This window comes from Gorilla gorilla, chromosome 16, assembly GCF_029281585.2.
Source record: "Gorilla gorilla gorilla isolate KB3781 chromosome 16, NHGRI_mGorGor1-v2.1_pri, whole genome shotgun sequence".
Classification (NCBI taxonomy): domain Eukaryota; kingdom Metazoa; phylum Chordata; class Mammalia; order Primates; family Hominidae; genus Gorilla; species Gorilla gorilla.
This window is the reverse complement of record NC_073240.2, coordinates 65,724,217-65,747,500: the sequence shown is the minus strand read 5'-3', so window position 1 is coordinate 65,747,500 and position 23,284 is coordinate 65,724,217. Positions and strand designations below refer to the sequence as shown.

The 23,284-nt window shown below is 43.9% G+C and overlaps 1 protein-coding gene across 8 annotated transcripts in view; it reads left to right on the top strand.

The window, feature by feature from the left end:
* Positions 1–18,938, top strand: part of SPG21 (SPG21 abhydrolase domain containing, maspardin) — a 26,136-nt gene extending 7,198 nt beyond the window's left edge. For all 8 annotated transcript variants that reach the window (XM_031002306.3, XM_031002307.3, XM_031002308.3 and 5 more), the window contains 7 exons: positions 950–1,111; positions 5,415–5,495; positions 7,216–7,361; positions 11,754–11,862; positions 12,610–12,717; positions 16,502–16,642; positions 18,222–18,938. In XM_031002306.3, coding sequence (XP_030858166.1) covers positions 950–1,111; positions 5,415–5,495; positions 7,216–7,361; positions 11,754–11,862; positions 12,610–12,717; positions 16,502–16,642; positions 18,222–18,338 — 864 coding nt within the window. In that variant the 3' untranslated portion in view covers positions 18,339–18,938. The remainder of the gene's footprint in view (positions 1–949; positions 1,112–5,414; positions 5,496–7,215; positions 7,362–11,753; positions 11,863–12,609; positions 12,718–16,501; positions 16,643–18,221) is intronic.
* Positions 18,939–23,284: the final 4,346 nt, after the last annotated feature.

Below are 23,284 nucleotides of genomic sequence, written 5' to 3'. Positions count from 1 at the left end.
CAGTGACCCTGGTTAGTGTGCTGCCACCCACAGAGTGACACTGTGGAGTCCATAGCCCTGCTAGTGAGGAGCTGTCAGAAAAAAGAGCCTGGAGGCCTTGAGTTTTTTTAATATGAAAGTAGAATAAATACTGATTTGCATTGTCAAATGTTCAAGCAGTTAATGTACTTTTCTAAATACCACCAAAAGTGAAAGCAAAAATTAAACTAGGATGCCGTGAATAATAATAATAGCTAATATTTCTAGGACACTTAACATCTGCCAGACTCTGCTGAGCACTTGTCTTACCTCAGCTTGCCTTTTTTTTTTAAGAGACAGGATCTCTCCCTCTGTTGCTCAGGCTGGAGTGTTGTTGTATTTTTATTTATTTATGTATGTATTTTAAAGAGACAGGATCCAGGCCGGGCGCAGTGGCTCACGCCTGTAATCCCAGCACTTTGGGAGGCCAAGGTGGGTGGATCATGAGCTCAGGAGTTCGAGACCAGCCTGACCAATATGGTGAAACCGAGTCTCTACTAAAAATACAAAAAATTAGCTGGGCATGAGGGTGCGTACCTGTAATCCCAGCTACTTGGGAGGCTGAGGCAGGAGAATCGCTTGAACCTGGGAGGCAGTGTAGTGAGCCAAGATCGTGCCACTGCACTCCAGCCTGGGCTACAGAGCGAGACTCTGTCTCAAAAAAAAAAAAGGAGGAGGGGGAAGAAACAGAGAAGCAGCAGCCCTTTGGAAGATTATAAAGTAGTTCTAAGTACTGTGGAATACGTTAGCCCTGAGGAAAGAAAAGGAGACCGGAGGAGTTTGTCATGCATGCTAATCTGGTGTGAGCTCCAGGTTGCCTTGTAACAAACAAGGCAGTAGTATTAAAATTGTCAGTGAAATGACAGTGTAAAATAACATAAAAAGCAAATTTATAAGGTTTTCCACTTTTTTCTTTTAACCTTCCCTCCAGATTATTGTAGATGATGATGACAGTAAGATATGGTCGCTCTATGACGCGGGCCCCCGAAGTATCAGGTGTCCTCTCATATTCCTGCCCCCTGTCAGTGGAACCGCAGATGTCTTTTTCCGGCAGATTTTGGCTCTGACTGGATGGGGTTACCGGGTTATCGCTGTAAGTATTACTGATTAAGTATTAAAATTCAGACCCACGTTTTGTGTGTTTTTTTTTTTATGCTTCTGTCTCTCATCAGCTATAGTAATGGGCACAGTTTGTTTGTTTGTTTGTTTGTTTGTTTGTTTGTTTGTTGAGATGGATTCTCACTCTGTCGCCCGGGCTGGAGTGCAGTGGCGTGATCTCTGCTCACTGCAACCTCCATCTCCCGGGTTCAAGCGATTCTCCTGCCTCAGCCTCCTGAGTAGCTGGGATTACAGGCGCCCGTCACTACGCCCAGCTAATTTTTTGTATTTTTAGTAGAGATGGGGTTTCGCCTTGTTGGCCAGGCTGGTCTCGAACTCCTGACCTCATGATTCATCCACCTCAGCCTCGCAGAGTGCTGAGATTACAGCCACGAGCCACTGCGCCCAGCTGGGCAGTTTTTTTAATTGAGGAAAGATACTGTTTGCTTATTTTAATATGTGAGATGAAGCCTTTTGAAGGAGGCTGGTGTGAGTCCACGGTCACACAGAGATTCAGAGGGAACAAACCTCTTTTGGCAGCCTCTCCATGCCCAGCATGTATGTGCATTCTCTCCTGACGCCCTTCTCTCAACTCAGAGCGGTAGGAAGCGTTGTCCTTCTTTACAGATGAAGAAACTGAGGTCCGGCTCACACAGCCAGTAGTGGAGGGAGGAACTGAGCTCCGTCTCCTGGCTCTGTTTCTGCTCCTCATTTTATCACAGCACTGCTTCCAGGGTTGCTGAGCATGGAATATTAGACAACAAAGGGATTTGCTAACATACAAGTGACTGAAAAGCTGGCTTTTCATGTAAATCTTTGATATTTGAGGTGAGATTCATTAATTAGCTCATATGTTAGCATTTGGTTAGGAAGTTTTTTTGTTCCTGATTGTTACTTTATAGCTGAGTTTGGTCTAAATCCAGTTTCCCGCTGTTCATTCTTGAGTCTTCTCTGGGAGAAAGGTGTGTGGGAAAGGCACTCTTCCTGGTGACTGATTTTTTTTTTTTTTTTTTTTTTGCATGCTTCCACGTTGGTCAGGACATTGGTCTCCTAATTTTCCAGGAAGGAGAGAGTCTCTTTAGCTGGCAGTCGCCTGCGGTATTCACTTGTAAGTGGTACTCCCAGTGGGAGTACTGCTGTTAGTGTACGTTTTATTTACTGTTTAAAGGGATGAAAAGGCAGGTCACGTCTCTCCTTTTGGAAGGTAACTGAAAATTCTACTGAGGTTACCACCAACTGAGGCCACACAAAAGAAATCAGTTCCTCTTCCTCCTGAGAGCCTGTCTCTTACTTGAGAAAACAGTTATCATCACCACCTGCTGCTTTTCTCCTGGGTCTTTTCTTCTCTGGCTTAATTTCTCCAGCTTCTTTAACCATTCCTCACGTGACATGTTTGAGCCTCTGCAACATAATCCTCCTTTGTTCAGATTTTCAGTCATTCCTCTTCACAAACAGCATTCTAGAACAGGGTGGGAACTGCCCTCATCCCAGCCCTCTGCAGCCTGAGACATGACACTACCATTTTTGGTGGCCCCTGTTGATCAGCCAGGGAGGGGGAAACCGAGCAACCCATAGGCGCCCGTCCCGCTCGGGAGTGCTGTCCAGCAGTGTGTTTCTCGCTCCACAGTGGCAGGTCATGAGAGCCTTGGCTTCTGGCTGGATGTTTCTTCTTCACTCTCAAGGTTCTTGTTGTGCGCTTTCCCTGTTTCATTAGGAGGAGAGTTAATCAAGAAAAGGTCAACAGTGTCTTCAAAATTACTTTGTCATCAAGATGTGATCAGAATGTTCAGCTCCATGAGGTTTTGGAACTTATTTGATATTTGTTAGTATCTAGCAGTTAAAATGCACAGATCTTTTTAATTTAAATTTTTTTGTTGTTGCAATTGTAGATTCACATGCAGTATAAAAAATAGTAAAGAGAAATATACCTTTTACACATTTCCCCAGTTTCTGCCGAACCTTTGCAAAACTGTAGTACAAAATCACAACCAGGATATTGATATTACTACAATCTGCCAATCTCATTCAGGCTTCCCCAGTTCTGCTTGAACTCATTTGTTTGTATGTATTAAGTTGCATATAATTTTGTCACCTATGTGGGCATGGATATTTATAAATTAAAGACTCCATGAAAGTATCATCCCCTTTCTTTTAGGCTATCATCTGACTCAAATTCTCAAACTTTCTGCTAGGTAGAATCAGTTCCCCATTCTTTCTTGGAATGGTGGAAGTCTTATCCACAAATAGAATTTTAATAATGAAAGTCATACATCAAATCTAAAATGATTCCATAATTCATATGGCAGTATCCATTCCAGTGATTCATCAATAACAAAATGAACCTAAGTGCTTAAACAATAAGCCTGTTAGACGAGGTTTTTGGGGGGTTTTTTTGTTTTTGTTTTTGTTTTTTGGAGATGGAGTCTCACTCTGTCACTCAGGCTAGAGTGCAGTAGTATGATCTCGGCTCACGCAACCTCCGCCTCTCAGGCTCAAGCAATTCTCATGCCTCAGCTTCCCCAGTAGCTGGGATTACAGGTGCCTGTCACCATGCCTGGCTAATTTTTGTATTTTTTAGTAGAGATGGGGTTTCACCATGTTGTCCAGGCTGGTCTCGAACTCCTGACCTCAAGTGATTCACCCGCCTCGGCCTCCCAAAGCGCTGGGATTGCAAGCGTGAGCCACTGTGCCCAGCCAGTTGGTTTTATATATATACAAAAAAGGAATTCTTGGCCATGTGCGGTGGCTCATGCCTGTAATCCCAGCACTTTGGGAGGCCGAGGCCGGCGGATCACAAGATCAGGAGATCGAGACCATCCTGGCTAACATGGTGAAACCCCGTCTCTACTAAAAATACAACAACAACAAAAAATTAGTCGGGTGTGGTGGCACATGCCTGTAGTCCCAGCTACTCAGGAGACTGAGGCAGGAGAATCGCTTGAACCTGGGAGGTGGAGGTTGCAGTGAGCCGAGATCGCGCCACTGCACTCCAGCCTGGGCGACAGAGCGAGACCCCAGTTCAAACAAAAAAAAGGAATTCGTAGGGGACAAACCTGAGTCCCTTAGAAATGAGTTTGTGACTTGTACTTCTTTCTCCTCATCATTGCCAGCATTAATAGATAGGCTACGTATAGTCAAGTACCATACTTCTTTTGTCACAAACAGAAGTACAGTAGCCTGGCATGGTGGCTCACACCCATAATCCCAGCACTTTGGGAAGCTGAGGCAGTTATATTGCTTGAGGCAGGCAAATCGCTTGAGCCCAGGAGTTCAAGACCAGCCTGGGCAACGTGGCAAAACCCCATTTCTACAAAAAAGTATACATATAAAAATTAGCCAGGCATGGTGGTGCATGCCTGTGATTCCAGCTACTGGGGGGCTGAGGTGGGAGAATCGCTTGCCCCCAAGAGGTTGTGGCTGCAGTGAGCTACGATCGTGCCAATGCACTCCAGCCTGGATGAGAGAGAGTGAGACCCTATCACAAAAACAAGCTGGGTGGGGTGACTCACGCCTAAAATTCCAACACTTTGGGAGGCCAAAGCAGGTGGATCACTTGAGGTCAGGAGTTCGAGACTAGCCTGGCCAACATGGCAAAACTGTGTCTGTACTAAAAATACAAAAATCAGCTGGGTGTGGTGGTGGACATCTGTAATCTCAGCTACTCAGGAGGCTGAGGTAGGAGAATCGTTCAAACCCGGGAGGCGGAGGTGGGATGAGTCAAGATCGCGCCGCTTCACTCCAGCCTGGGCAACAGAGGAGACTCTGTCTCAAGAAACAGACAGACACCCCAAAGTACAATAAATGAAATAGAGTAACTAAGTCATTTAAAAGAAGAGGAACAATTTTACTGAATACCCTCTTAAAGAAATGCTACCAAAAAGAGAGGGAGCTCCCCTTAGAACAAATTTTGTTTCCATCTCTCCTGAGCCATAATTCTGAATGAAATTAGATTTAAGAGAAAATGGTATTTCTTTACTGGAATGGGTTCTGCTGTATTCATCCTTGAACCCCAGACTTTTTCAGCTATTTAGAAAGGAAATTGATGGGAATTGAAATTGTTACTCATGTAATATCATTAGAGTGTGCTTACTTTTTATACTCTTTTAATTTGGTCTGTTAGAAAAATGTGAATTATGAAGTTTAGTAAAAAGTGAGAGCTTATTTTTACATATTTTGAATAAGGAGCAGCACTTGAGCAAACGAGAAATGTCACTGTTTGAGTCCTAAGTTTTTCAAATACGCGAGTTGCATTTTTACTTTTATGATTTTTAAAAATAAAATTATCGTTATTATTTCAGTTGCAGTATCCAGTTTATTGGGACCATCTCGAGTTCTGTGATGGATTCAGAAAACTTTTAGACCATTTACAATTGGATAAAGTGAGTACCCTGAAACTAATTACATACATACAATTTTTTTTTATTTTTTGAGATGAAGTCTCACTCTGTCACCCAGGCTGGAGTGCAGTGGCGCGATCTCGGCTCACTGCAACCTCCACCTCCCGGGTTCAAGTGATTCTCCTGCCTCAGTCTCCAAAATAGCTGGGATTACAGGCGTGTGCCACCATGCCTGGCTAGTTTTTGTATTTTTAGTAAAGATGGGGTTTCGCCAGGTTGGCCAGGCTGCTCTCAAACTCCTGACCTCAAGTGATCTGCCCGCCTCAGCCTCCCTAAGTGCTGGGATTACAGGCGTGAGCCACCGCGCCCAGCCCTCTTTTATTTTTTAATAATAGCTTTATTGCAACATAATTCATATACCATATAATTTACCCTTTTAAGTATACAGTTCCATGTTTTTCAGTATACTCCCAGGTATGTGCAACCATCACTGCAGTCAATGTTTTATAATTTTTTTTAATGCCAAAAACCTCATATTCATTAGCAGTCGGTCCTCATCTTCCCCCCTACTAGCCCTGCAACCTAATTTATTTTTATCTCTATGGATTTGCCTATTCTAGATATTTTACATAAGTGGAATCGTATCATATGTGGTCTTTTTGACTGGCTTTTTTTACTTAGCATTGTGAGTTTAAGGTTCATTCATGTTGAAGCTGGAATCAATACTTCGTTTCTCTTTACAGCTAAATCATATTTTTATAAATATGCCATATCTTGTTTAACGATTCATCAGCTGATGCACATTTGGGTTGTTTTTACCCTTTGGATATCATGAATAATGCTGCCATGAACATTCATGTACAAGTTTTTGTGTCGACATATGTTTTCAGTTCTCTTAGGTATGTGTTTAGGGGTGGAATTACTGAATCACAGTTTTCTTAGACATAAACCACTAAGTGGTTTTGAGTTTTTTCTTATTTTTTTTTTTTGAGACAGGCTTTCACTTTGTTGCCTAGGCTGGAGTGCGGTGGTGCAATCATGGCTCACTGCAGCCTCAACCTTTTGGGCTCAAGCGATCCTCCCACCTCAGCCTCCCAAGTAGCTAGGACTCTAGGCACGTACCACCATGCCTGGCTAATTTTTGTATTTTTAGTATACAGGCCTTTTCCATATTTCCCTAGCTTGGTTTTGTTTTGTTTTTTTTTTCTTTTTTTTTTTTTTTAAGACGGAGTCTCGCTCTGTTGCCCAGGCTGGAGTGCAGTGGTGCGATCTTGGCTCACTGCAACCTCCGCCTGCCAGGTTCAAGCTATTCTGCTGCCTCAGCCTCCCGAGTAGCTGGGACTACAGGCACACACCACCATGCCTGGCTAATTTTTTTGTATTTTTAGTAGAGACGGTTTCACCATGCTGGCCAGGCTGGTCTCGAACTCCTGACCTCGTGATCTGCCTGCTTCGGCCTCCCAAAGTGCTGGGATTACAGGTGTGAGCCACCGTGCCTGGACTGGTTTTGTTTTCTAATGCAATCTGTGAATGATATTTTTTTAAATTATATAACTTGGATGCCGAGTTGTATTATCTTGATGGACTGTATAAATTGCATTTAAATACAATATTTTCTAAATTTCTAGCTGCTGTAAATATTTCAGTCTATTGGCTAGTGATAACATATTCTGTGGTTAGTGATAATTGAAGCAACTTTTTAATACTCAGGTTCAAGATTCATCAGTATTTCAGAATCTGCCTTATATTTGTTTATAATTAGGTTCATCTTTTTGGCGCTTCTTTGGGAGGCTTTTTGGCCCAGAAATTTGCTGAATACACTCACAAATCTCCTAGAGTCCATTCCCTAATCCTCTGCAATTCCTTCAGTGACACCTCTATCTTCAACCAAACTTGGACTGCAAACAGGTAAGAACAAAATTACTTTTTTTGTTCAGTGAAATTTTGAAAATGTTGGCTTTTGAGTGTTTGGTACATTAGGAAGGGAAGGCTTATATCTACTTCTATATTCTGCAACTTCCTTGGCTTTTTTTTTTGAGACAGAGTCTTGCTCTGTCACCCAGGCTGAAGTGCAGTGGTGCAATCACAGCTTACTGCAGCCTTTATTTCCCAGGCTCAAGCGATCCGCCTACCTCAGCCTCCCAAGTAGCTGGAACTACAGGCAGGCATGCATGGCACCACACCTGGTTAATTTCTGTATATTTTTGTACAGATGAGGTTTTGCCATGTTGTCCCATGCTGGTCTCTAACTCCCGGGCTCAAGCCATCTGCCCACCTTGGCCTCCCAAAGTTCTGGGATTACAGGCATGAGCCACTGTGCCCGGCTCTTTCTTGGCTTTTAAAATTAGAAACAATTACCTTTGCAAAAGGAAAGAATTGAATGAACTCTAAATTCAGCTTTTTTTATTACCTTAAATTTTTAAATTTTGTTTAATATTCATTAATATGCTTTTGCTATTTCTATTCAGTATTTCTATATAACTAATACCATGTTCTGTTTATCCCACTTATTATTTTGTGTAAACAGTTCCGTGTATTGACTGACATAGTTTTATTAGGCATTTGGCTTTTCCCAATTCTTCATCACATTCTACAGTAAATCTTTGTACAAATTACTGGGTTTTTTCCCTTTCCAATTTATTTCCTTGAGATATGTTCTCCAAATGGAAAGAATAGAGCATTTGGTCTGTCAACAGATGTTCTGCACATCATGACCCTTGATATTAGTCTGTTCTTCCAAAAGATAGAAATGGTGGAAATGAGGCTGGGTGCGGTGGCTCACACCTGTAATCCCAGCACTTTGGGAGGCCGAGGCGGCCGGATCACCTGAGGTCGGGAGTTCGAGACCAGCCTGACCAACATGGAGAAACCCCGTCTACTAAAAATACAAAATTAGCTGGGCAAGGTGGCACATGCCTATAATCCCAGCTACTCAGGAGGCTGAGGCAGGAGAATCACTTGACCCCAGGATGCGGAGGTTGTGATGAGCCGAGATCACGCCATTGCGCTCCAGCCTAGGCAACAGGAGCGAAACTCCATCTCAAAAAAAAAAAAAAAAACCAAAAACAAAATGGTGGAAATGCTTCGGGCGCAGCCAGTGGGGTACTTGTTTCCTAGGAGCCATCCTTTCATTGATTTTATCATTTTAAGTAATTGGTAGGTATCTATGATGCCATACAGCTGGCTTATTGTGCACTTCTTTCATTGCTAGCAAGGCGAGGCTCTAGCCTTAAAATAAAGCCCAGTGGCCAGGTGTGATGGCTCATGCCGTACTCCCAACACTTTGGGAGGCCAAGACAGGAGGATCACTTCAGGCCAAGAGTTTGAAACCAGCCTGAGCAACATAGTGAGACCCCATCTCTACAAATAACAATAATAATAAATTAGCCAGGTATCATGGTATGCACCTCCAGTCCTAGCTACTCAGGAGGCTGAGGCAGGAGGATCGCTTGAGCCCAAGAGTTCAAGGCTGCAGTGAGCCACAACTGTGCCTCTGTACTCCAGGCTGGGTGACAAAGCAAGACCCTACTTCAAAAAAAAAGCCCAGTGAGTAAACACATCTGTATGATCAGTGTTTTCAAATAATGTATAGGGAAATATTGTTTTTACATCTACTTAAAATTGCACTCTGATATTTTTTTGTTTTTTTTGTTTGTTTGTTTGTTTTTTTGTTTGTTTGTTTTTGAGACGGAGTCTCGCTCTGTCGCCTAGGCTGGAGTGCAGTGGCACGATCTCGGTTCACTGCAAGCTCCGCCTCCCAGGTTCACGCCATTCTCCTGCCTCAGCCTCCCAAATAGCTGGGACTACAGGCGCCCGCCACCACGCCTGGCTAATTTTTTATGTTTTTAGTAGAGACGGGGTTTCACCGTGTTCACCAGGATGGTCTCGATCTCCTGACCTCGTGATCCGCCCGCCTCAGCCTCCCAAAGTGCTGGGATTACAGGCGTGAGCCACTGTGCCCGGCTATTTTTTAGTTTTTCTGATGTTATCTTAGTAATTACTCAGCGTTCATGCAACAATTTCTTGTATACATTAGCTACTTTACAAATCCTTCCCGTCCAGATAATGCACTAAATAATGCTCATTATTTTTGGTGATTTTTATTGCTGTTCTAATTGTTAGAATGCCAAGACAGCCCCCATTCAGTTTGTGCTCTGGCACATCAGCTGCTTATTGTCAAATATCTGAGTGCTTACTGTGTGCCACACACTGAGGATCCAGGAGTGAGCAAAGTCAACAGGGTCCACCCGTTACAGAGCGTACTTAGACCTCATCACCTTCAAAAGATAAGAAAGTGATGGGGCTGGGAGAGAACTTAGAAAGTGATGGGGCTGGAAGGTGACCTAGTGGTCCTTTTGAGGGAAGCTCAACTTCCAGCAAGGCTGTCCCAATGGTAATAAGCATCAGAAGGTAGTTTGCACCTCATCTAAGTAATTTTCATCATAGGTTTACAGAAATTAGTGTTTACCCTCCATGATGGCTCTTAACAGTTGAAATTAATGGAATAAATATAAACTAAAGATCATATATAGAAATCCGTAAAGATCTGACCAGTCACAGTGGCTCACACCTGTAATCCCAGCACTTTGGGAGGCAGAGGTAAGAGCATTGCTTGAGTCCAGGAGTTCTAGACCAGCCTGGGCAACAGAGCAAGATCCTGTCTCTACAGAAAAAAAAAATTCTTTTTTGAGACGGGAGTCTCGCTCTGTTGCCTAGGCTGGAGTGCAGTGGCACGATCTCACTGCAGCCTCTGCCCCCCAGGTTCAAGTGATTCTCCTGCCTCAGCCTCCCAAGTAGCTGGGATTACAGGCGTTGGCCACCGCCCCTGGCTAATTTTTGTATTTTTAGTAGAGACGGGGTTTCACCATCTTGGCCAGGCTGGTCTTGAACTCCTGACCTTGTGATCACCGACCTTGGCCTCCCAAAGTTCTGGATTACAGGCATGAGCCATTGCGCCTGGCTCAGTAAATTTTTTTTTTTTTGGAGACGGAGTCTGGCTCTGTCGCCCAGGCTGGAGTGCCGTGGCACGATCTTGGCTCACTGCAAGCTCCGTCTCCTGGGTTCACGCCATTCTCCTGCCTCAGCCTCCCGAGTAGCTGGGACTACAGGCGCCCGCCACCAAGCCTGGCTAATTTTTTTGTATTTTTAGTGGAGACGGGGTTTTACCGTGTTCACCAGGATGGTCTCGATCTCCTGACCTCGTGATCTGTCCACCTTGGCCTCCCAAAGTGCTGGGATTACAGGCATGAGCCACCGTGCCTGGCCCCGGCTCCCCAAGCTCAGTAAATTTTTAAAAAATTAGTCAGGCCTGGTGGTATGAGCCCGTAGTCCGAGCTACTCGGGAGGCCAAGGTAGAAGGATCACTTGATAGGAGTTTGAGGCTACAGTGAGCTATGATCACAATACTGCACTTCAGCCTGGGCAACAGAGTGAGACCCTGTCTCTAAAAGTTTTTTTTTAATTTTTTTAATTAAAAAATAAAAAGAGGCCAGGAGTGGCTCACGCCTGTGATCCCAGCACTGTGGGAGGCTGAGGTGGGTGGATCACTTGAGGCCAGGAGTTCACCACCAGCCTGGCCAACATTGCAAAAGCTCATCTTTACTAAAAATACAGAAGTTAGCCGGGCGTGGTGGCATGCGCCTGTAGTCCCAGCTACTCGAAAGGCTGAGGCATGAGAATTGCTTGAGCCCGGGAGGCAAAGGTTGCACCCAGCCGAGATCATGCCACTGCACTTCCAGCATGGGCAACTGACTGAGACTCTGTCTCAAAAAATAATAACAATAATAAATTTAAAAAATAAATCTATAAATATCAATTTGCCTTGAATTAGCCAAGTTGAATCTAATAGTAGCAAATTTGGGGAGGTGCAATAGCTTTCATATTAGTATTTTGAGATCTGTTTTGAAATATCAATCAATAAAAAGATAATATCAACCAGAAGGAAAGAATACTTCTCTTAATGCTCAGTTTTCCGAAAGAAATAGTTTAATCCTTGGAAATAGGGCCAATTAGAGGAAAAAAAAAATACTGGACTCATCAGAATGTCTATCTCAGTAAAGGTATTTTGAAATATCTCTTATAATTATCCTAAATCCTCAAATAAAAGGTTAATTATATGAAGCCATAACTCTTTGGAAGCTTGGGGAAGTGTGTGGAAAAACTAGATGCTGAGCTCTTTGGAGGAGGGGATTAGGACTTTTTATTTCTAGATCCCAAGCTAACACAAAGCTTTAATGTTGAATGAATATTTGCCATGTGTAGTCTTGGAAGTTTAAATTATAAGGTCTTTGTGTTTTACAGCTTTTGGCTGATGCCTGCATTTATGCTCAAAAAAATAGTTCTTGGAAATTTTTCATCTGGCCCGGTGGACCCTATGATGGCTGATGCCATTGATTTCATGGTAGACAGGGTAAGGATCATGACATTGGGTTGGGGACACATTGTATTGGGAATTTTCACATCTACGTGGTTCCAGAAGATAGATCTGTCTCACAAGTATGTGTTAGAGGTATTTGCTAAGCAGATTAATACATCTGAGCAGATATTATTGCTGGTAAGGGCTTGCCTACATTAGTGCTTCCCACCAGCTGTTCATCAAAATCACTTAGGGGAGCTTTCAGAAATACAGATTGTAAGGCCTCACAGCAGATCATCCATCTGGAATCCCTGGGCATGGGATCTGGGAATCTATTTTTACTTCACACTTTTCCTCTACCCACCAGGTAAATCTGATGAACCAGGTCTGTTGGCTTGCATTTAGGAACTGCTGGGCTAGATGATTTCTCAGATCTCTTTTAAGATCCCTTAAAGGTTTATCTTAAAAAAAAAACAAAACAAAAACATGTATCTGTCACCTTTAAGCAGTAGGAATTGGCTTGCTGCCCATGGGCACCTGGCTGGAGTAGGCAGTGTAGGCTGAGGGCTGTAGGCCGGGTTTCATTGGTTTGTACCCAGGTTTCCAGAATAGAAAAATGCCACAACCTCCTGAGAAGCCCAGTTCATGGTCTCTCACCTAAGTTGTGGTTCCTCACTGATGACTTTTCTGGCCCCACCACAGATGATACCACCTTTATAAGCACAAATGTTGTCTGTGGATTTAATGTAAATGTGAAAAACAAAATTATTTCGAAAACTTTACCTGTGTTTCTTCCTGCAGCTAGAAAGTTTGGGTCAGAGTGAACTGGCTTCAAGACTTACCTTGAATTGTCAAAATTCTTATGTGGAACCTCATAAAATTCGGGACATACCTGTAACCATTATGGATGTAAGCTTCCTTTTAAGTAAAATAGCTGCTTTACTTTTTAAAATGTGTATGTCAAGATCTCCTATAAAACTATTTGATAACTTTCAATGTGCCTCTTCAAATGCTGCCTTGGCTTTTGTTTTTACCCTCCAGCTTTCTCAATTCCAGAATAATCTGTTTATTGCTTATCTTGGATTTCTTTCTGGCAGGAATAACACCATTGAAATCAAAATAGGCCGAGCACAGTGGCTTGTGCCTGTAATCCCAGCGCTTTGGGAGGCTGAGGCAGGAGGATTGCTTGAGTCCAAGAGTTCAGGACCAGCCTGGGCAACATAGTGAGACCCTGTCTGTATTTATTAAAAAAGATAAAAATAAAAATGAATCAAAATAAATTTAAACAAGGGAGTCTACCCATTTGATGTATTTTTGCTGTTCTCATCAATAGATATTGCACCTGAGCCATTACATATATGGGCAGCAAAGAGAAGGTGCTTCACAAGGGTAGAGAATCAAGAATTCCATAGTTTAATTACCACAAAAGCTTGCTTATTTTTTATTGAGGTAAAATACACATTTAAAATATGCCATTTTAACCATTTTTAAGTGCATAGTTCAGTGGCATTAAGTATATTCACAGTTCTGCAACCATCACCATTTTCACATTTTCATCATTCCAAGAAGAAATTGCATACCCATTAAACAATAACTCCCGTTCCCTTTTTTCCCCCGGCCTCTGATAATCAACGGTTTTATTTTCTGTCTATAAAAATTTACCTATTTCTAGAACCTCATATAAGTGGAATCATACAACATTTATCCTTTTGTGCGGCCATTTCACTTAGCATAATGTTTCACAAGACTTATCTTGAAATGTTATACATATGTCAGAATGTCATTTCTTTCTTTCTTTCTTTTTTTTTTTTTGGAAACAGGGTCTCACTCTGTTCCCCAGGCTGGAGTGCAGTGGTGCAATCTCAGCTCACTGCAACCTCTGCCTCCCGGGCCCAAACAATCCTCCCTCCTCAGCCTCCTTAGTAGCTTGGACCACAGGCTCACACCACTACGTTCGGCTAATTTTTTGTAGAGGTGGGGTTTCACCATGTTGCCCATGCTGGACTCAAACTCTGGGACTCAAGCTATCTGCCTGCCTGGGCCTCCCAAAGTGCTATGACAGGCATGAGCCACCACGCCCAGCCTATTTCTTTTTAAAGCTGAATAATATCTACCAATAAAACCAATGTTGGTTTATACCACATTTTGTTTATCCATTCATCCGTCAGTGGTCACTTGGGTTGTGTTCAGCTTTTGGCAATTGTGAATAGTGCTTCTGTGAACATTGGTGTAAAAGTATATGTTTGGGCAGGGCACAGTGGCTCATGCCTGCAATCCCAGCACTTTGGGAGGCTGATTCAGGAGGATTGCTTGAGCCCAGGAATTCGAGACCAGTCTGGGCAATACAGGAGACCCTGTCTCTACTACTAATAAAGAAAATTAGGCTGGGCGCGGTGGCTCACCCCTGTAATCCCAGCACTTTGGGAGGCCAAGGCGGGTGGATCACGACGTCAAGAGATCGAGACCATCCTGGCCAACGTGGTGAAACCCGTCTCTACTGAAAATACAAAAATTAGCCGGGCATGGTGGCACGCACCTGTAGTCTCAGCTATTCGGGAGGCTGAGGCAGGAGAATTGCTTGAATCTGGGAGGTGGAGGTTGCAGTGAGCTGAGATGGCGCCACTGCATTCCAGCCTGCCAATAGAGTGAGACTTCGTCTCAAAAAAAAAAAGAAAAAAAAAAAAGAAAATTAGCTGGACATGGTGCCACATCCCTGTGATCCCAGCTACTTGGGAGGTTGAGGTGGGAGGATCACCTGAGCCTGGGGTGAGCCATGATCATGCCTCTGCGTTCCAGCCTGGGCAACAGAGTGAGACCCTGTCAAAAAATATATGTATATTTGTTTGAGTTCCTGCTTTTAATTCTTTTTTATTTATTTTTAAATTATTTTTTTAAAATAATTTTTTTTTTATTTTTATGGGTACATAGTAGATGTATCCTACTTTTAATTCTTTTGGACATATCGTTTGAAGTAGAATCGCACTTTTTGAAGTACCACCATACTGTCTTCCACAGTGGCTATACCATTTCATGTTCCCACCAACAATGCACAAAGGTTCCAGTTTCTCTATATCCTGGACACTTATTTCTGGTTTTTTGGTTGATACTTATCCTAATGGATATGAATTGGTATCTCACTATGGTTTCAATTTACTTAAAAAAAAAACCATATGATTATTTTGCCTTATAAATGGATTTGTTCCTAAATTCAAATAATATGGTTTTTTGTTTTTGTTTTTGTTTTTTTTGAGGCAAAGTCTCACTCAGTTGCCTAGGCTGGAGTGCAGTGGTGCGATCTCGGCTCACTGCAAGCTCCGCCTCCTGGGTTGATGCCATTCTCTTGCCTCAGCCTACCAAGTAGCTGGGACTACAGGCACCCACCACCACGCCCAGCTAATTTTTTGTATTTTTAGTAGAGGCAGGGTTTCACCATGTTAGCCAGGATGGTCTCGATCTCCTGACCTCATGATCTGCCCGCCTCAGCCTCCCAAAGTGCTGGGATTACAGGTGTGAGCCACCGCACCTGGCCATAATATGGTATTTTTAATAATTGGTTTTTGTTGGGAAATTATCCATTATAAGCGTGTAAACAACTTCTTATCATCCTCTGCCATAATCGCTGCATTCTGACATTTGCCATAACATAGAACAAGCTTTTCAATGGTCCTCACAGGACATTTGCTCTGCCTGCCCTTCTTTCAAAGCTGTGCTCACTGCCTGGGTTCATGGTCACTGAAAACAGCCTATAAGTTTTAGTTGGAGATGCACTTAAACGTACAGATTTGGTACGGTATATTTAGTATACAATTTTTTTTGCTTATTTTACTTTTTGAAAAATTTTGTTGCATGTAAAAACATAAATGTGTATGGGTATTGAAGGATGTCTAGAATCATACGCTGCAAACTGGCTTCCCCAAGAAAGAATAGCTTGTACTCTACATTTTTTTGGAATTTTTTTCACTGAGCCTAAATGACTTAGTTTATTGCTTTAAATTAATGATAAAAGTAAAAAGTTCTTTTGGGGCTTCATGATCTTTTTGAAACTTATTGACATTTGCAGTGATTGTTCTCTATTAATATTCTGTTAATCTACTTAGCTATATTTGAGGAAAAAGGAAATTCATGGTAGAATTTCCCCCGACCCTAGCCGGGCTCGGTGGCTCACGCCTGTAATCCCAGCACTTTGGGAGGCCGAGGTGGGCAGATCACCTGAGGTCAGGAGTTTGAGACCAGACTGGCCAACATGATGAAACCCCATCTCTACTAAAAATACAAAAATTAGCCAGGCGTGATGGCGCATGCCTGTAGTCCCAGGTACTTAGGAGGCTGAGGCGGGAGAATCACTTGAGCCCAGGAGGTGGAGATTGCAGTGAGCCGAGATCACACCACTGCACTCTACCTCAAAAAAAAAAAAAAAAAAGAATTTCCCCCCACCAAAAGAATGCAGGAGATGCTGTGCAGCAAAATCTGTAGCTAATGTCTTCGGTTGGAGTTATAAGTCACCAGGGATCAGCAGTGGAGGTAGTTCAGGCTGCTGGGGGTTCAGGATTGTCTCTTCATATGAAAGGAATACTTAGGGTAACATGTCCATAATGTGAAAAGAACATATTAAAACACTAGTTGATTACAGCTTTCTGTATGTGTGTGTGTGTTTTACCTTTCCTATGGTGCTGAAGCTTTGTGTTTTTTAAAGGTGTTTGATCAGAGTGCGCTTTCAACTGAAGCTAAAGAAGAAATGTACAAGCTGTATCCTAATGCCCGAAGAGCTCATCTGAAAACAGGAGGCAATTTCCCATACCTGTGCAGAAGTGCAGAGGTCAATCTTTATGTACAGGTAAGGCCTAGCTTGAAACCCAGAGCGCTCTGAGCCCAACATATGTTTGCAACATAAAGCCTTCTTTTAATGGACTAGTAAGGGAATCAGTGAACTACAGAATTCCTTGTAGAAATGAGGCATTGACTTGATAAAAGTGGTTTACATTTATAACTTGTAGGAGAATTTGAACAGGTATATTAGAGATCCCCCAGTGACTCTCTGGCCACCATCCCTTTTCTAAGGACAGCAGGCCTGCATTCACACACTGAGGTTACTATTGGTATGATGTGACCTTGCCCTCTGGACACAGTGAGTTCCATCAGAGCAAGACACCAGACCTAAATGGGGTCAATCTGAGTCCTGTGAAGTGACTTCTTGATCTAATTTTAATGCATTAAAAGAAAACCCTACCAGGTGCAGTGGCTCATGCCTGTAATCTCAGCACTTTGGGAGGCTGAGGCAGGCAGATCACAAGGTCAGGAGGTCAAGACCAGCCTGGCCAATATGGTGAAACCCTGTCTCTACTAAAAATACAAAAAAATTAGCTGGACGTGGTGGCGCACACCTGTAGTCCCAGCTACTCGGGAGGCTGAGGCAGAAGAATCACTTGAATCCTGGAGGCAGAGGTTGCAGTGAACTGAGATCACGCCATTGCACTCCAGCCTGGGCAACAGAGCAAGACTCCGTCTCAAAAAAAAAGAAAAGAAAGCCCTAACAAACACCATCCCTTCATACTCTAACTAAATGGATAATAGAATAGCAGTGAGGGGTGAGTGCCCTGGCAGTTTGGCAAGATGAATCAAGAGCCTTAAAAAACCAGTCATATCCTGGCCGGGCGCGGTGGCTCACACCTGTGATCCCAAAAACCAGTCATATCCCTTGATCCTGTCATCCCCTTACAGAAGACAGGATCCTAAACAGGAATACTTGATGCCCAGAGATATTCATCGTAGCAGCACTAGTCACAGTAGCAGAAGATTGGAAGGACCTAACTCACAGCAGCAGAAGGGAAGGGTAAACATCTCATGAGCATGCACCATCTAAGATGTCTCAGGAGACTCTGCAGGGACTCAGGGAGACTGCTCAGGGAGTGAGGAACAAAGATCCCAAATGTGGTTTCAAAAAATTGTTTGACTTTTCTCTATTTAGTATGTATTAGTCTGTAAATTATAGAAGTATAAAACATTTGTCCACTATGGTGATGTTTTCCTACCAAACTTTTTATAGAAGGCAGTATACATTTTACTCTGTAATGCAGCCATTTAAAACAATGATTCTGGCAGGGTGCAGTGGCTCACACCTGTAATCTGGCACTTTGGGAGGCCGAGGCAGATGGATCACTTGAGGTCAGGAGTTCAAAACCAGCCTGGCCAACATGGTGAAACCCTGTCTCTACTAAAAATACAAAAATTAGCTGGGCGTGGTGGTGGGCACCTGTAATCCCGGCTACTCGGGAGGCTGAGGCAGGAGAATTGGGTGAACCCGGGAGGCAGAGGTTGGAGTGAACCAAGATAGTGCCACTGCACTCCAGCCTGGGCAACAAGAGTGACACTCCAACTCAAAAAATAAATAAAATAATGATTCTTCATTTCAACAGATACATTTGCTGCAATTCCATGGAACCAAATACGCGGCCATTGACCCATCAATGGTCAGTGCCGAGGAGCTTGAGGTGCAGAAAGGCAGCCTTGGCATCAGCCAGGAGGAGCAGTAATGTGTCTCTCGCTGTCAATGATGAGTTGACCCGGTGTTTTCTTGTATAGTCAGTGGCATCAGCACCCGTCAGCCGGCCTTTTCCTTCAGGTTCGTCAGGCTCACCGGTTCTCACTGTGTCTGGGAAGTAGGACTGATGGTCATCTTCATGACAGGCGGCATCTCCACTAAGCCTGTGTAACTGTTCCCTCTTTGGTTTTCTTAGCTTTTGAATTTGAAGAAGTACTTTTGAAGACTCGCATTTTAAGAACCGTGCAAATTTTGCTACCAAAAGTCTTCACCACTGTGTTCTTAAGTGAATGTTAATTTCTGAGGTTTGGGACTTTGTGGTGTTTTTTTTCTTCTTTTCTTTTCCATTCTTCTTTCTTTCTTTTTATGTTGTTTGCTGTAAATGCTGCACATCCAGATTGCATATCAGGACATTGGTTATTTTCTGCTTTCTTGGATATAACCATGATCAGAGTGCCATGGCCACTACCCCACTGTTTGCTCTCCTGCAAATCAACTGCTTTTAATTTACACTTAAACAAATTGTTTTGAGTGTTAGCTACTGCCTTTCTAGATATTACAGTCATTTGGAATAAAAATTCTATTTCACTGAGTCGCTTTTGTGATTATTGTTGCTGCCCAACTGGGCTACACAGGCCTAGGACTTTCTGAGAAGTAGGTCATGGTTGCCAATTCTGTGTGACTTTGGGTAAGTTACTTAATCTCCCTGAAGTACAGTTTGCGCATCATAAAATAACCCTAAGCTATCATTTATTGATCTGCTACTGTGTGCCAGGTACTTTTCTCGTCTTCTTTCCCCTGAGTGAAAATGCTTAAACCCACATGAAGTAGAGAAAATGGCATAATGAATGATGTTCTCATCATCCAGCTTCAAAAATTATCAACTCTCAGACAGTCTTGTTCATCTTTTCTTTTTTTTTTTTTTTGAGACAGAGTTTCGCTCTTGTTGCCCAGGCTGGAGTGCAATGACGTGATCTCGGCTCACCGCAACCTCCGCCTCCCGGGTTCAAGTGATTCTTCTGCCTCAGCCTCCCAAGTAGCTGAGATTACAGGTATGCACCACCACGCCCGGCTAATTTTGTATTTTTAGTAGAGATGGGGTTTCTCCATGTTGGTCAGGCTGGTCTCGAGCTCCTGACCTCAGGTGATCCGCCCACATCAACCTCCCAAAGTGCTGGGATTACAGGCATGAGCCACCATGCCCGGACTTGTTCATCTTTTAACCTACCCACGTTTCTTCCACACATGCTCCTATCGCTAAATTATTTTAAAGCCATTTCTGGTGCTGTGTCATTTCATCTGTAAATATTTCTATGTGTACCTTTAAGATACAGCCTTAATACCATTATCACACTTAAAAATTTACCAATAATTCCTTCAATTATTTACCAATAATTCCTTCACTGGATTGTCTAATAATCCAGTGAATGTTGTCACTCACAATTATTCCATAAATTTTTTTTTTATAGGTGACTTGTTCTAATAGGTGACTTGTTCTAATCATATAAAGCCCACACTTTGTCTCTTAGATCTCTTTTGAACTGGAAGCTCCTCCTCCCTCTATTTTTTCTTGCCATATATTCAGTGAAGAAGCAGGTTCATTTGCCCTGTAGTTGCCCCACAGTCCAGATTTGGCTGACTGCAGCCTCATGGTGTCCTTCCACTTGTTTCTCTGTCCCTGGTATTTCCTGTAAACTGGTAGTTACATCAAGAGGCTTGATCAGGTCAAGCTCGATCTTTTTGGCAGGAACACTGCATAGATGGGGCTGTGTGTTTCTCTCGCGTCATCTCAGGAAGCATCCGTCTGGTTGTGTCTAAGTTATTATGATTGCTGGGTGTGTTCAGGCATCACCAGTCTGATCCAGTCCTGAGAAAGTCCCCTGCTGGCTTAGCTGCCACTGCTGAGCATTGCACGGGTGCATCATTCCATGAGGGGTTGCAGGTCAGTGATAATATTAATTTTTATCATTCCTTCTGCATTTATTAACTGGAAATTACCAATTTAAAAAAACAAAAACTTGCCCTCATCAACTGCTTGGTTTCACTGAGATACAATTTAGACAGAAAAATAAGCATCAGTGCTTCTTTCCCTTTATGTGCCAGGTTTCAGAATATTGGGTTGGCCATACCTTCTTAGACTTCATCCCCAGTACAGCCCTGATTATCCTGACTTCACAGGTGAGGACCTGGAGACTGGGTCAGGCAGTAAGGGGTGGAGCTGGGATGCCACCTTGAATCTGACCATCCCTAAAGCCAGTGATCTTTCCACAAAGGGGCCACATTGTCTTCTCTATCTGTGGCTTGACAACAGTCGTGAGTTATGGAAACACTTGGTAAACCATAAGGGCGAAGCTTGACATTTTAACTAGTAGCGTCTGAGGCTACTAGAGCCGTCTAACAACTTTAACTACTCCCAGCTCTGCCCCCTGATGACTGCAAGTTGTCATTGCCAGCCCTGATCAATTTTGAGTACTGGCCTTGAATACGTACTCAGGCCTATCTATTAGGCCAGCCTTCAACAGGCATCCCAGCCTTCAACAGGCAACCAGTCAAAAGCTATGCCCATGGCCCCACTGCCCAAACCTGCCCTTCCTCTTCTAGCCCCATTTTCTTAGGTCCTGGCATCACTGTTTCTTGGAATCCCCAGTTAGAAACTCAGCCATCTTGGACCCTCCACCCTCACTCACTCCTCCACCCCCATGTCTCAGGCTGAAGCGGATGCAGAGATGAAAATTTGGGTGCAAGATGTTTATTAAGGATCAACATCTGTGGCCTGGTGTGGTGGCTCACACCTGTAATCCCAGTACTTTGGGAGGCCAAGGGGAGTGGATCACCTGAGGTCAGGAGTTCAAGACCAGCCAGGCCAACATGGAGAAACCCAGTCTCTACTAAAAATACAAAAAAATTAGCCAGACCTGGCGGCACGTGCCTGTAATCCCAGCTACTCAGGAGGCTGAAGCAGGACAATCACTTGAACCAGAGTGGTAGAGGTTACAGTGAGCTGAGATGGTGTCACTGCACTCCAGCCTGAGCAACAGAGTGAGACTCAATCTCCAAAACAAAACAAAAAAACAACATCTGTGAAGGGAAGATGGATTGGGCAGAGAGCGAAATTGAACTGTGATGCAGGCCCGATCAAGTACCCACCAACTCAGTAGGGCACGCAGGAGCTTGAAGCACCCACTGGAATATTTTCATGGAGGACTAAAATGGCTGGGTCTCTATGCACCCGCGTAGCTCAGTTCCCAGAGGCAGCTGCCCTGGGGAGGGCAGGGTGTTGGGTGGGGCAGCTTTCTGCAGCTGAGGCAGACCCTGAAGGGCTGACAGCTGGAGGCCATCTGCCCAGCTCACTCCTGCAGCTGGATGGAAAGGCCTTCCTGGAAGAAGGGGGTCCGGGCAATGCATTTCCACATCTACTACACCTATATCCCCTGACTCTCAGAGATCTAGCAACTTGCCTGCAAACTTGAGCCTTCCTCACTACAAGTTAAGCCTTGGCATCTTTTGCCCAGACTACTGCAGTCCTCACTGGCTCCACCAGCCATCTCCTCCCACCCCCACCCATCCTCTGTGTGGTCCACACACAGGTCTGATCTTGTCACTTGCCAGTGCACGAACACTAAGGGACCTCTGTTGTGGAAATCAGACTAGTTTCAGAAACTCTGAAGTGGGGCTGTAACCATTTAGTGAAGCTCTGCACACAGGAAGAGATGCGGGGAGCAACCTCCACTAAGAGCCAGGGACTCCTTCACCTCAGTTCTTAACCTGGGAGTTTTATGGGTTCATTTTGATACATGATGTGATCCAGGGCCTGCACCCGCTTCTAGAAGTTATCGGGATCCACAGGAGAAAGACTTCGCACTTTTTAAGTATATAAACCTGCAGACTATATGTGAATAGTTTTAAGTACAGTATATATCTTAAAAAGGGGCCAGGCACAGTGGCTCACGCCTGCAATCCCAGCACTTTGGAAGGCCAACCCAGGCAGATCACGAGGTCAGGAGATCAAGACCATCCTGGCCAACATGGTGAAACCCCATCGCTACTAAAAATACAAAAAAAAATTAGCTGGGCGTGGTGGCATGTGCCTGTAATCCCATCTACTTGGGAGGCTGAAGAGGAGAATCGCTTGAACCAGGGAGTCTGAGGCTGCAGTAAGCCGAGATCGCACCACTGCACTCCAGCCTGGCAACAGAGCAAGACTCCGTCTCAAAGAAAAGGGAGGGAGTAACTGTAAGTAAATATCCATTGGAAAAGTGATTTAAATATACATTTTAGAAACAAGGAGAGTCACAATTAGCAAGGTAAAGTAGATTCTGAAAGGACAAGCAGATGTGCATTTCCAAAGGCGGAGTCTATTCTGTTCAGTTTCTACTTTATGAGACATCTAATTTTTGGTAATGGGGTGGGGAACAATTTCCAATGCATCTGCACCCCTCCCCCTCCTGCCCCTCAGGTCACAGCTCCCCCTCCTTCCACGCATCCTGTGCTCCAGCCACGCTACTCCCCAAGGGCGGGTCCCTCTCCACACTCTGGGCTATTGCTCAGGCTGTGCTCTTGGCTTGGACTGCCCTTTCCCCACTTCTGTCTCCTCTGTGAGCTGCTTCCTCCCCTTCCTTTCTTCCTTCCCCCAGGAAGAAGTCCCATAGTTGTTTGCACCCATCCATTACAGCGTGGACTGCACCTTATTACAGTTATTGGTGTGCAAGCCCTTCTCCCCTACTAGACCCTAAGCTTGGGGAAAGGGAGGGAACTGTGGGCTCTCATCTCTGTACCCACTCCTGGCAGGCCACCTGGCACAAAATCCACTCAGGAAGTATTCACTGGCCGTAAGTCGAGCCATTGTGCCTACATAGCACCAATCTGTGACAGCTTGTCTGATCTGGAATTTCACCCTGTATTTCCCAAAGAAAAGAAATGAGTACTGGATTTGAGAGA